Raw genomic sequence first — 13,093 nt, forward strand, 5'->3', positions numbered from 1 at the left:
GTGGTGTTGTCTGGTCGAAATGCGGCCTCGTCGTGTGAAGACACAGAGGGGAAAATTGGACTGGATCTTTTGGAAGGATAAATTTTAGTGACGACGCTAAGGAAAAAAGTCAGCCTCAGTGCGTTAAGCGGGAGAGCCGAGCTATGCAAACTTCATTCCAACACCAGCAACTCCTGTTGGATGCAACAAAATTTGCGCTTCGTATTCATCTCAGTGCCATGACTTTTATCATGGCTGGCTGGGTGTAATCATTTATTTGATGCTTAATTGAGTATTTGCTGCTTTGAAGGAAAACGAACCTAGGTCGTTCAAACTGGTGAACTTGAAAAAAAAAAAGTCTCGGAATAAACCTATAAAAGTCAACATCCGACAGGAAATCCCCAAGAAGCCGATATATAATACGGGTTTCAGTGTTCCGTGTGCTATGCTCATGCGTTGCAATGTCTGTCTATGCCCTAGCTAACAACCTTTTTCATTTCCCGCAGATTTTATCGAACACTCGATCTGGAACACAAATGCTTCTTTATCCCAGCGTGATTTCGCTAAATATATGGGCCACATTCCCATTCCACCTGCAGGGAGACAGCTTCCGCCCCCTAAATTTGATGGAATCGTTTATTCCCAACGTATATATATGAAGAAATGGGAGTTGATATGAAACGGAAATATGCCGCCTAGAAGTCCAACTGGACTGGTGGCGCCTACATTTGGCCTCATACAATGTAACGGCGCATGGGAAATTTAAACTGCTGCTTGCTGGAAGTGGGGAAATCGAATGGAAATTATATCCGGAGACAGCCACTGGCAAATTGGCCTGGCATTGACCGAGGCTTGTTGTACACTCTCGCTCCGCCATCTTCCTGTATCTTCCAACGCCGCGAAGATAAAATTGTATGGCTGGGCAAGCCATAATGCACCATCACAATAGGCCCTTTTTCGGAGACAAGACGGATCGAAAGGTGTCCAATGCTATTTTCGCTGGTAATTTGGGTTTGTCCAGAGACCAAATGCCCTGGATGCGTATGTGCACAAGAGAGCGCCTTTTTCTCTTCCATGAAAACGGATACTTATGCCTTGGACCAATGTAGACAACCTACTTCGGGAAAATGGCCCGGACCTTTGTCGTCTGCGGGGTAACACATTTATTTGGTCGGGTTCGTGATATGGTTTTGGGTAGTTCAATTCTCTGAAGGCAGTGATCTGTGCATACTAGTTACCCACGGATGTATCGTTCATTATACCCAAAATAGATTTACTACGTCCTAAAAATATTATACTATTTGATAATGAATAGAGATGATAATTAAAAACATGCAGGTTCACGCGTTCCTTTATTTAACACAACAATTTTTATCCCCCTTGGGGAAAATAAAGACAAAAAGTGAAAAAAATTTCCTCAGGCTATCCAGCCAGGTGATTGGTCGAGATTCAATCAAGTGTTCGATCACGTGATTATTTCCCATATCAAAAACTCCATTCGCCTGAGAACGACTTCTCTCACACGTCCCAAAACAAAAAGGGCCAGCATCATTATTTGATCTCATGCTCTGCCAAACATACGCCACATACGGCTGATACGGCTGACTTCGGGGAGTCGAAGTTGAGAGGATGAGTGGGATGGGTGGGAACATCCGCTGTGATCAGAGTGATCAGGCACAGAATGTGTGGACAGTCATGCCCGCTCTGAAAGTTGGGGCATTCAGTGGTTGGTGAAACAATTTTCCCTTTTGTCCTTTTCAATGTTGTTGTGTCATTCATTGTTTCTATACTTTTTTTTGGGGTTGTTTTTCAATACCGCGAAAAGGAAGCGGTATTTTTATTGCATGCTTTGCCCCATAGATATTTGATTTATGATTTTATTACTCTTCTCGCCGAATTTCGCATGTCCGCATGTTCGCTTTGCTATTCTAAATTCCAACCTTACATATGCAGGTGTCTCTGGCCTCATATTTGGCGGGATTACGGGCGTCTTACGCTCACCGAACCCGGCGATCCATTCAATCGCAGCTGGTATCCATTGGTTTGCCTTTGGAACCTCGTCATGGTGTAAGGGACTTTATTTTCACCTTCATTTAAATTGTTCTATAACTCAAGGTATCGAAATTTGTGTAGGGCTTCGGAGTAATCTCCTCAGAGTTCAATTTAACGACAAACCAACAGCAGGGCAACGCGCGTTTGCAAGCTCAGTTTCTAGCGGGTTATCAGGAGGAGCAATTGCGTTTTCTATCCGTAAGTTAGGGTCGTCAACAAAAAAAAAAAAAAAAAAAAAATTGAAAAAAAAAAAAAAAAATGAAAAGAAAAGAAAAGAAAAAATAATTGATGGGCCTGCGTTTTACCTCTGACGATGTGATATATATATAGACCGACGATTTATGCCTGGAGCGGTGATATTTGGAATAGCAGGCTTCCTCGGACAGAAGTCATATGATGTCATTGATAGATGGCAATTATCAAGGGATCGAACTGCACCTCAGAAACCCTTGGTCCAGCGTATGTTGGAGTCCAAATGGATGCTCTTGAGACCGTTACCGGATGAGGAGTATATAGAGATGCTGAACGAGAAACTGCTGGCTGTTGATGCAGAGATTGCGGTTATTGATGACAAGATCGCCGCCTTGAGGACTCAGGAGGCTGGATGCATCGTGAGATGAATTCCTATGTTGTATTCTATGACGAGTTCATTTACAATAAAACAATGTCGGACCTTTTTGTCCTATGTTATAAAGTATGTACAATACCTGATAAGATATGACACTAGCTCAAACCGACATTGTAAGCTACACGTTGTCCTATAGATGTGTTTGCGGGGGTAGACTCTGCAGATAAAATCGAAGACTTGATGGCCAAAAACCAGGCACGATCATGATGTATGCACACAGAGTACTCCGTATAATTTCCAGGATTCCTTCAGAAAATTCAGCCATTGCTGCACCTGGTGGAGGAGGCGTATGCCTGTCAGCGTCTGGGCTCTCCCAAGCCCAACACTAGACTATGGCGGACAAAAAAGCAAGTTATTCGGTGACGGGCCAGTATTCCAAAACGGCAGATGTCTTCCCAAGGAATATTTGGTATCAAGCAAACCATGGTTCTGGGCAGCTAACTCTATCCCGTGCCTTGTTAGTGGCTGGCCTGGTGCGCTCACCAAGGATCTGTTGTGACTAACTGTTCACCGCGCTCAGTAACTCCGTAGCCGGCGGAGCTCCAACCAACAAGAGCCGCAGGAGGCTCGCACGACGACGGCTCGCTACAGGAGCGGACAGAGGCCAACCACGCAGCTGCCAACCCGTCGATTTCTGGAATGCTTCTAACCATCACTAGCTTTGCTATCTCAACCTTTGACGTTTCAGTTCGCCCGTGTTACCTCGTTGAGAGACTTCCTTGTCGTCGTTTTCGACTCCTGTTTCGCAAGGACGCCGACGATGAACTTGCTCATCTCCAAACATCTAGCCAACCATCGTCGAGCTAGTGGTAACCAACACTTTTCCTTTGTTACCAGAGTCGCCTCCTCGCGACGTGCACTATCCCCTCCCCCCCTTGTAGCCCGGGTTTATCGTGTGGGCCGGGTTTGGGCTAACTATGTGAGCTTGATTACTGTACATTACTTTGGTACTGACGCCCTTTTTCTTTTTTTCCGCCCATACTTCATGCTAGGCTCGAGGTTTCTGATCTAGATAACCTTCCGTTCCCCCCAAACCCCGCCCCCTCGATGTCATGCCAAAAAAGCTTTTGTCCAACAGACTCAAGCCTGTCGCAAGGTGCTGTTCCACTTGTGATCCGTCATGACGATCTGGAGTCCGACCACCGTCTTCGTAGCCCTGCTCCTTCTCTACCTCCTTTCCTTCATCCTCTTCGCCATCATCCGGATAGCGACCGGCATCTCCATACAACGCATTGGCTACTTCTCTCTTCGCCGCATTGCCTACTCGCCGAAGGAAGGGGTTGAAATAAGCATCCGCGTGCTGGGTTTATCTTTCCATCGACCGTCGTTTGCGCAGCCGACATGGGTCAGTTTGAAGTTGAAGGAACTGGCTGTGATTATCGATGCCCAAGCTCTTAGTAGTGGCAGCCATGATGGAACACAGACCTCCCAGAGCGAGGACTCAGATACTTCGGAGAAGGATGATGTATTCGATGAAGGTTTTCAATCCAGATCTGGGCCTGGGCACAAGACGCGGAGCAAGTCGTGGAAACGATTGACCAGAGTTAAAGGAATGGATCAAGCGTCTACATAGCCCGAATACAATGGCTGGCTATAGTGGATGTTGTGGCCTCAGATGCAACTCTCAAGGTCGTGGATGCCGGAGAGATCCATGTCGGAGGGCTCACAATGGCTGTTGACACAAGAAAGAAAATGATGGCAAGGGGGAAGCTATTTCGGCATAAGAAGGACCCGCACGGGGACCAGCGACCTGCGGAATGGATTTTTAATGTCCGGAATATTTTACTTGCTGCCAATGGATGCGAGCCTGTGGAAATCGTGGATAATATTGGCCTGAATATTCACGGCCTTCTCCATAAGGATTTAGAAGGTCTAAGGGATGTTTCCATTGCCATTAAAGCGGGGAGATTACATGTTCCGTACGATGACCTAATGAAACTGGCGACGAGTGTGAAGAAATCTTTCCCTGTTGCAAAGAATGCTGCTGGTGAGCCAACAGATAACGGGATATCCTTTGCGGATATCGTTGAGGAGCTCGATAAACCAGGTAGCCGTGAAGGATCGATCGTGCAGACCGTTGCTGATTCGAGGGAATTCATCAGTTCATTATTGCGTGGAATACAAGAAATCCAGGTGGCATTGAGCTTTTTCCGCCTATCTCAGGTTGTCCAGAGCATACATCGCAGTAGGCCGCTCTATCTCAACATCGTCACTCACGAAATTGGGATTGACTTTCACCGGATGGATCCCAACCGCCCGGCCCATCGCATGTACTTTCAGCGAGATGACATAGCCCACCAAGCTCTGCTTGCCGCTATTTCATTGTCTGTTTCACTCGACGACAATATGGGAGAAACAGATAAGATCCTTTATATCCCTATGGCTACAACTACCATTAAGACCACTTCGCTCTCCAAGACTGTATCGTACTCCGAGAATAGGGGTGTTGCTGAACGGAACACCAATGTTCTCTTCGCCAATCTTGTCGTGACATCTCCTTCCATTGATCTTGAACCAAAACACTTGTCCCAAATACTCTATATTCTGCAAAAGAGGAAACCGCGCTCCCAACGGAAGGTTCGAAACAATCACATCCTCATTTCCCGTCTTTTACCCAAAGCGAGTATCAAATTATCAGTTCATGAACCTGTGCTTCGATTTGTTCTTCCTCTTCCTGAGACCGGGCAGGATCATAGTTACAATTTGCTCATTTCCTCCATATCTTCCATCTCCTTAGATATCGAATCGTCACATTCTGCGGAAGAAGGAGTCCACTACTCTTTGTCTTCGATATACCGGGTGGCCGCGCACCAACTTTATTACCAAACCTTTTCTGGATCAAAATATCGTCTATTAAATACTGAATCGATGGAGGTGAGGATCCACCTCAACGCAACACCGGAAGTTTGTGTCGTCGCATCCGGGAGTTTAAACACATTTTCCATCCATCTGATTAGTGGGCAAGTTTCTCGTGGTGTACATCAGGTGGTCGACCAGTTCCATTCACATATCCAACTGACAAAGTTGCCCTTATCTCTCGATGCCAACCCACCAAGTCTTCTTAGACGCCTGCCTCCATGGCTTCTGCAATTCCAGTTTGAGGCTTCAGGGTTTAGTGTTGAAGTGGCTGGAATTGATAATAGCATCGGGACGACTGCGCGTGGTACCGTTCTACAGTTGCAAGGGTGGACGGCCGATTACCAATCCCAAAAGTCAGAGCCGCATAGAAGATCAGTAAAACGTCGAACGCCGAGCCATTCTACAACTTCAGATGAACATGCGTTCCGACTTACCTCTCCTTCTTTTCGAAAGTCTCACCATTGCCAGGCCGATGGAAGACGTTTGGCGTTCCATGTTCGTGGTCTTGAAGGATTCGTAATGGAATCCGCAGATTTCATGGAACCGGAATCATTTCTATCTATTCCCCGCTTTGAAATTGCGTTAAGCACGTCGAGCGACCTACAAGGGCCAATTTTTCATATCAACTCTACAGTCAAAGCGATATACCTTGACTGTTCCCTTTATCGATACTACGCTGTTGGAATAGCCGTTTGTGTATTACGGGATGCCTTTCTACGTCCAAAGACATCCAAAGCGCCAGTCTCGGGTGACCCACCTGGTGCGGCGAAAGTCGTTGAGCCCATCGACATTCCCGTTAGACCTAAATCGGCTGAGCTTATTACCATTGATGTAAAAGCATCTCTGATCCAGATTAAATTTACCATGCCAGCAGATCCTCCTATGATGCTTCAAATTTATGGATTTGCTGCTGGACGTCATCGATGGTCTGCTCCCTTTATGCGATCACAACTTGTTCGTCTCCATGCTGAAGCCCCGAAGATAAAAAGCACATGGGCTCGAATTGTGAGTGTCAGTAACATTCGAGGGGGGTTGCGGGAAACCCGACGTAAGCCAGATGGAACCATCATCGAAGAGAAGTCTGTCGATGTTTCCACCGAGTTCATCCGGGTCGCTGTGCCACATCAGATGATAATGTATCGGATATTCGATAATTTTATCAATACTGCAAAATCTGTTCAACAGCTGAACCATCGCTTCAAAACAAGGACGAATGAGTATGTCCTGGGAAAACACCCTGAGGGCCCGAAACGCGTGCCAAGGATATCGCTTCGCAGCAGAGCTATACTTTTTGAGTTGGAAGATGATGCTTTCGAGTGGAAATTAGGGTGTATTTACCGCCTGGGGCTTTTGGAACAGAAACAACGCCTGGCTCGAGAGGAAGCATTCCATATGAAAGTCAAAAGACTGGAGGATCTCCAGCAGCGTCAGGCATCTTCACGATACCGAACGCAGTCGAGTCATGTCATTCCGGAGCCTCGTTCCACGGCTCGCTCAAAAAGGAGAGATGAGAAAGTGAGGAGTAAAAGCGCCGATGGGCGGCCACCCCGCGGCAATTCCGAACCGAGGGGAAGGAGACCGACTCGGACCGTGAGATATGACCCCGAAGGCGTCCCGTCAATATCGGACTCGTTCAAAGTTTCCACTCAAGAAGCCCTGTTTAAATTACAGGAACATAATTCCCGGAGTTGGAAAATTCGAATTGATACTTCCATGCGATTCCAAAACACTGCGATCAAAGAAATTAGAAACATGTTTTCGGGCGCAGATGAACCTCTTGAAGACATTAAAGAGGACGAAAATATCCTCAATGTTCCCGACAGGCCTGGGCTCTTATCTGCCCTGATTAGTGACGTACATCTCGTTATCGATAAACCTTCTTTCCCTACGAATGAATATCCACATTTCCTGCATAGGATAGGAAAAGGCATGCCCTTGGACATGAAGTATTCTCTATTGATCCCCATGAACATTCAATTGGAAATGGGTGAAGCACGAGCAACCGTTCGAGACTACCCTCTTGACCTACTGCACATCCCTGCCCTCCGCCATGGTCAATCACCCCGCCTCCCAAGTTGGTCGCTGCGGACTGATGTCGTGATTGCCGAAGAATTCCGTGACTATGAGTCCTCACGCCATGTGATGGTTACAATTGTGCCGCCAAACACAGGATCCGATGGCATCACTCACCCTGGCTTTTCCATCGATGTTCGACGAACGGTTTCACCCCTCAAAACCTACTCAGATCCGATCTTTGAAATTAATACTAATTTACCAACTAGCATATCTTGGGGGATGTCATATCAGCCTGTCATGCAGGATCTGATGAAAATCATCGAGGGCTTCTCAAAGCCGGAGATTGACCCCTCTGAGCGTGTTGGATTCTGGGATAAGATACGCTTGAGTTTCCATTCTAGAATAAATGTTGTTTGGAAAGGGGATGGTGATGTTCATTTACGACTGAAAGGTATGTTTACTGTTCGCTGGGCATTTTCCACTTCTCTTTGTTGTTTACTGATATCGTGATGCAGGTTCTCGCGACCCTTATGTAGTCACCGGTTTTGGTGCTGGCTTTGTAATGTGCTGGCGCAAAGATGTGCAATTGGAAATATACACGAGAGATGACCCCAGAGAGCTTATGGCCGTTACAAGTGGGGAATATGTTCTCGCGATTCCAGACTACAGCCACCACGCTCGCCATTCATACGAGGCAACACTTGATTCTCGCGGTACTCCGCTCAGGTCATCCAAGGATATCTCTCTTTTCAAGAAGGTTATCATGAAACTCTCTGGAAATGTTCGGTGGCTATCCGGGCTTGTTTTTGAACGGAATATCAACTCGTCTGAACGGTCATTTGAGTTCAAGCCGCATTATGAGGTTGTTCTGAAGAATCCACGATACATTCCTCTTGACGACCTCATGGACTACGATGCTTTCCGTGGATTCAGAAGCAACCACATTCATTTGTCACTTGCCATCGTGGCACCAGTAACTCGGGTTTGGTCTGTATCAAACCGTGAACCATCAACTAGCTACAATACGGTCCACTTGACGCCAAGGTTCTTCACACATTTTTTTAGCTGGTGGTCTTTGTTTTCTGGAGTTATGTCGTTACCTGTTCGGCAAGGTCCACTTTGGCCCGGTGTGACCAAAACAAGCAAGAAGTTTGGCCGCCATTTGGCTACTGTTAAGTATAATTTGTTCCTCTCCCCACTATTTGTGGCGCATATTTACAAGCATAAAGACGCCGAGGACTATGGCGAGGAGATGGTGTCTGCCACTGGAATTAAAGTTCGCCTCGACAGCCTTATGCTGGATCTTCATCAACGGAGGGAGTTAGTTAATGTGATGGTTAAAGGACGTTCGAAACAAACGAAAGCAAGTGCCATGCGAATCAACCGGGCACAGTTGGATTTCATTTCTGCGGATTTCAGGGCGGTGTCAGTGGCTATTGCTGGAACGAATCTAGCAGACATCACCGCTGAAGATCACATCTTGTCTGCTTTTAAGCAACCAACCCCTCCCGTTGACCTATCTCGATTTACCATACCGGATCGAGACTTCAACTGGGTTGATATGGATGATTTCGTAGAACTCGACTGGATAATCCCATCAGAGCCGAACCCTCGTACCCGAATCCTCCCTCTTGCCTACTCTCCTCGATTCTCTTATTTCCGCCAAACAGACCACGAGGAGCTTGGTGTCGATGAAACCGGATACAGCCCTTTTGGAGACGAGCCGTCACACTATTGCGTAATGTCAGAGGACAATGATCCGCGGAGGGTACAAATGGAACTGATCAAGGAACGCATTGCTAGCCTTGACGCGCAAATTATTGCTCATAACCGGATGATTGGAGAACAAGAATTGCGAGTTGTTCGGGATAGCCACGCTGCTGATGGCCTCAAGAGCCAGTATGAGCTTTTCGTTAAACAAGGTGAATCACTGAAGAGGCGGGTAAGGTTCTTAGATGACAGGTTACAGCGTCTTCAGAAACAACTCTCAGGTGACGCGGTGTTGAATGGTCAGGGAGCCGAACATAGCCGCACAACTCTGGCCGCAGACACGCCAAACTGGGCCTCATCTGAACACGGTAGCGACGATGCGGAGATCGACGGCCTCTATGCTTCACCGAATGATGAGTTCGTTAGTGATTTCGACAATCGCTTCACTATCCACAATATTCAATTGAAGTGGAACAACTCTCTCCGAAATATCATTCTTCGCTACATTCACCAGGTCAGCCAGAGACGAGGATTTGTCTATTACATGTCTCAACGAGCGGTGAGGTTTATCCTAGATATTGTAGAGGAACAAGGAAAATTAAAGATGCGGTCACGGGAGGCAGGCAAACCGCCTCCATCTACATCTACATCACCACCGGAATCTGAGGAACAGCCTGAAGACGATGAAATTTCTATTGAAGATCGCATCGAACAACTTCTTAACGATGCAAAACGTTTTGTTAACGCTGATGACTCGACGCCGAATGAAACGAAATATCGTTCTTCGACGAGTGCATGTGGCAAGAAAATTGCTGCAGACTTCACACCACAAAACAGCTACCATCTTCGCCTTATCGCGCCACAGATCCAGCTACAGAGTGAAAAGAATAAGAAGGCTGTTGCTCTCGTTACGGCCAAGGGCATGCAGCTAAAGGTTGTATCGATCATGGATAAACATTGTGTATCGGATGATGTTTCCGGCCTGGTACAACGTCGGTTCACTCTAGATATGGACAGTGCTCAGTTCTTCGTAACCACCCATAAATGTTTGTTCAAGCATCTTCATCTATATTCTGGTAATAGGTACGGAAACGCACCAGGGTCCGCATGGCCGCCGTGGTTGTCTCTGGAGTGCATGTTTGACTTCGACCTAGACCCATCCGGCTTCTCAAGAATTATTCAAAAAACCTCCGCAAACCTCCGGTATGACAAGTACAATACCCTGAGATTGAAATATAATGAGGAGATTGCGAGTGGCGAGGATGATGATAGCAATCTTCGAATTCCCACTTGCAGCGAGGAACGGATGGATCAAATCTTGGTTGAGTTTTCTCATGTTCGGGCGATATGTGATTCAGATGAGTATTATTCCATGTACATCATTGTCCTCGATCTGCTACTATTCAGCGAGCCGCTTGAGAAAGTAAGGAGCGAGAAGCTCGAAAAAATAATGCTCGCCTCAGATTTCAGCGATTTAAGAGGTGCTCCCCAGATTGTGAGCCGGCTGCAGCAAAGGATACGGCAACTTGAGGAAATCAAAAGCATGTTCCAAATACAAGCCAAATATCTTGATTCTCAGGGATGGCAGGATCGCATTGCACTGGAACGGGATTTAGCGCTATGCGAGGATGAATTGTTTTTCATCATGAAAGCCATCACCACTTCACAGCGCAAAAACGATGAACGACCTTTGTCCCAGTCGAGTGGGGTCTTGCACTGGGCCTTATCAGCGTCCGAGCTCGTGTGGCATCTAATGATGAGCCCCCAAGAGCCTCTTGTGGAGTTCCAATTGCGGAACGCGTCGTATACGCGCACTGACAACATCGATGGATCGAATCGCAATACAATAGAGATTCAGAGGATATACGGTCTTAATCTTCTGCCCAGTGCAATCTACCCACAAATGATTGTTCCTTACTTGGATGAGCACAGAAAAACGCCGAAAAATGAGGACGACAATTTATTGAAGGTCGATTGGTTCATGCTCGAAGCCGTTGCTGGAATACCTGTGTTGAATCACTTTGAAGTGGCTTTGTTCCCTTTAAAAGTCCAACTAGAGAGGGAGCTTGGAAAGAAGCTGTTCGAATACATTTTCCCCGGTATTGGTTCCAATGCGTTTGAGAATGGGGCTTTCTCGCCTTTTATGATAAAGCACATGCGACCGCAAGAGGATGGATCGGATAGTGGGGAAGAAGATGTCGAACCTGCTACTCCTGCCAGCAGCAATGGAAGCAGTTCTGCAGATGATTCTCAATCGTTTGGTTTAGGCCCCGGCGCCATGGAAAACCGTTTGAAACCTACCCTTACGCTCTCAGATCATCGCCGATCGGTTTCGCCGTCGCAACGAACCAGAAGCCTCGCAATGACGCCCCTCCACGACGAAAACTCTCGCAAGCAGCGAACTGCAAGCGAGAGGCCACGGTCAACCTCTCGCCATACGACAAGTCGTATCCCGAGGAAGGCATCTGCTGATAATCTCCGCCCAGTGAGTAGGCATCTTAATGACAAATCATCAGGGAGCCAACACAGTATAAACGGGACGGAAGAGAGATCCAAGAAATTCGGATTGGCGAGGTCCTCAACCAGATCTTTCAACACAAAGAACGATAAGGGCTCCGATGACCTATCCCAGATGCTCTCCCGCGCTTCTAACTTCATGACTTTGGCTCATGTTAAAATCAACGATGTCGTTCTTTGTCTGAGTTATAAGGGAAAAGGGGAACGAAATATAGAGGATGTGCATAACTTCGTCTTTAGGCTTCCGGTGCTTGAATATCGTAATAAGACTTGGTCCAATCTAGACCTTGCTTTGCGGCTTAAAAAGGACGTTATTAAAGCGCTCATCTCTCACACTCCCGCAATCCTCAGCAACAAACTATCCCATCACCGCCCGACAAAGCAGCAACAAATACGCTTACGTGAACTTGCCTCCTCGTCCCAGGTTCTCAGCGTATCCGATGGTTTCCTAAATCCATTTACCGCTCCCTCGTCAGATGGAGCAGGCAGTATCATCAGTCACAGCTCCACAAGCGAAAGATCAGAATCTCCTCCTTGTCGTTCATTTGCCTCAACTTCCTCGCCCCTTGGCCGCTCCAATTCAATGGCAACTAACTTGGCCCGATCTGGAACGATGCCCAACCTTGCATCTGACTCCCGGTCGGCCAGGAGTGAAAATATTGACCCCCGGAATGACGTATGCACCTCCCTCAGTCCCTTGGATTATTGAGATTGCTAATTAAGTTACTGAGATCCATGCACAGGCTTGCCACCTATCCCGCGAATCAGTTTTGAGGCCTCTTACAAGCGATAATGGTTCACTACACCAAGCAAATGGGAATGTGGATGATGGTGATGTTTTGGCCGAAAGGTGATTTCCACTCCTCTTTGCGAGTTTGCGTATCCGAGTTTTAGCATGTTTCCACTTTTTGGCCGATGTTTCATAGCATATTGGAAAATGCTCAAAGAAACTGACCTGTTGCGTCTTGCGTCTTTTCTTGCCTAGACGACGGAAAAGCTCTTTGGCACATATTGGCCGGAAGTTGGTGGGTTCTCGAGAATCCCGCCGCCCTTGAAAACAAAATCTGTTCCTCAGATCGTCATTGAGATCAATAATTCCGCTCCACAGCGTCACCATATTTTCTTAACAAAGCACTCAGTTAGGTGCAATCTGCAGCTGACATGCGTTTTCATGAATCTCCCCAACGCGCAAACTCCTTTCCAATACAACGCATCTCATTCAAGTATAAAAATTCTCTCTCATAGAGACCCCGATAATCAAAAACAACATGTGATGGCATGTCCCAAACCCATCGTTGTGTTGACGTGTTCACTGTCAAACTTTCTATTCTT

The 13,093-nt window shown here is 46.9% G+C and overlaps 3 protein-coding genes across 3 annotated transcripts; 2 read left to right on the forward strand and 1 right to left on the reverse strand.

Annotated features, from left to right (window-relative positions):
- Window positions 1-1,608: 1,608 nt before the first annotated feature.
- Window positions 1,609-2,651, forward strand: HCAG_06479 (predicted protein; the record flags this gene model as incomplete). The annotated part of the gene is made up of 4 exons (XM_001538824.1): window positions 1,609-1,705; window positions 1,933-2,046; window positions 2,113-2,229; window positions 2,362-2,651. 4 exons carry the CDS (start codon window positions 1,609-1,611, stop codon window positions 2,649-2,651), a joined length of 618 nt encoding a protein of 205 aa, XP_001538874.1.
- Window positions 2,652-2,916: 265 nt separating this feature from the next.
- On the reverse strand, window positions 2,917-4,070 carry HCAG_06480 (conserved hypothetical protein; the record flags this gene model as incomplete). Its single annotated transcript, XM_001538825.1, has 5 exons — window positions 2,917-2,932; window positions 3,164-3,333; window positions 3,362-3,462; window positions 3,740-3,919; window positions 4,001-4,070. The coding sequence occupies 5 exons, from the start codon at window positions 4,068-4,070 to the stop codon at window positions 2,917-2,919; spliced, it is 537 nt and encodes a 178-aa protein (XP_001538875.1).
- Window positions 4,071-4,327: 257 nt separating this feature from the next.
- On the forward strand, window positions 4,328-12,816 carry HCAG_06481 (conserved hypothetical protein; the record flags this gene model as incomplete). The annotated part of the gene is made up of 5 exons (XM_001538826.1): window positions 4,328-5,533; window positions 5,645-7,985; window positions 8,071-12,437; window positions 12,505-12,611; window positions 12,747-12,816. The coding sequence occupies 5 exons, from the start codon at window positions 4,328-4,330 to the stop codon at window positions 12,814-12,816; spliced, it is 8,091 nt and encodes a 2,696-aa protein (XP_001538876.1).
- Between the last annotated feature and the right edge of the window lie 277 nt (window positions 12,817-13,093).

This window comes from Histoplasma capsulatum, genomic scaffold (genome assembly GCF_000149585.1).
Source record: "Histoplasma capsulatum NAm1 scaffold_6 genomic scaffold, whole genome shotgun sequence".
Lineage (NCBI taxonomy): Eukaryota > Fungi > Ascomycota > Eurotiomycetes > Onygenales > Ajellomycetaceae > Histoplasma > Histoplasma mississippiense.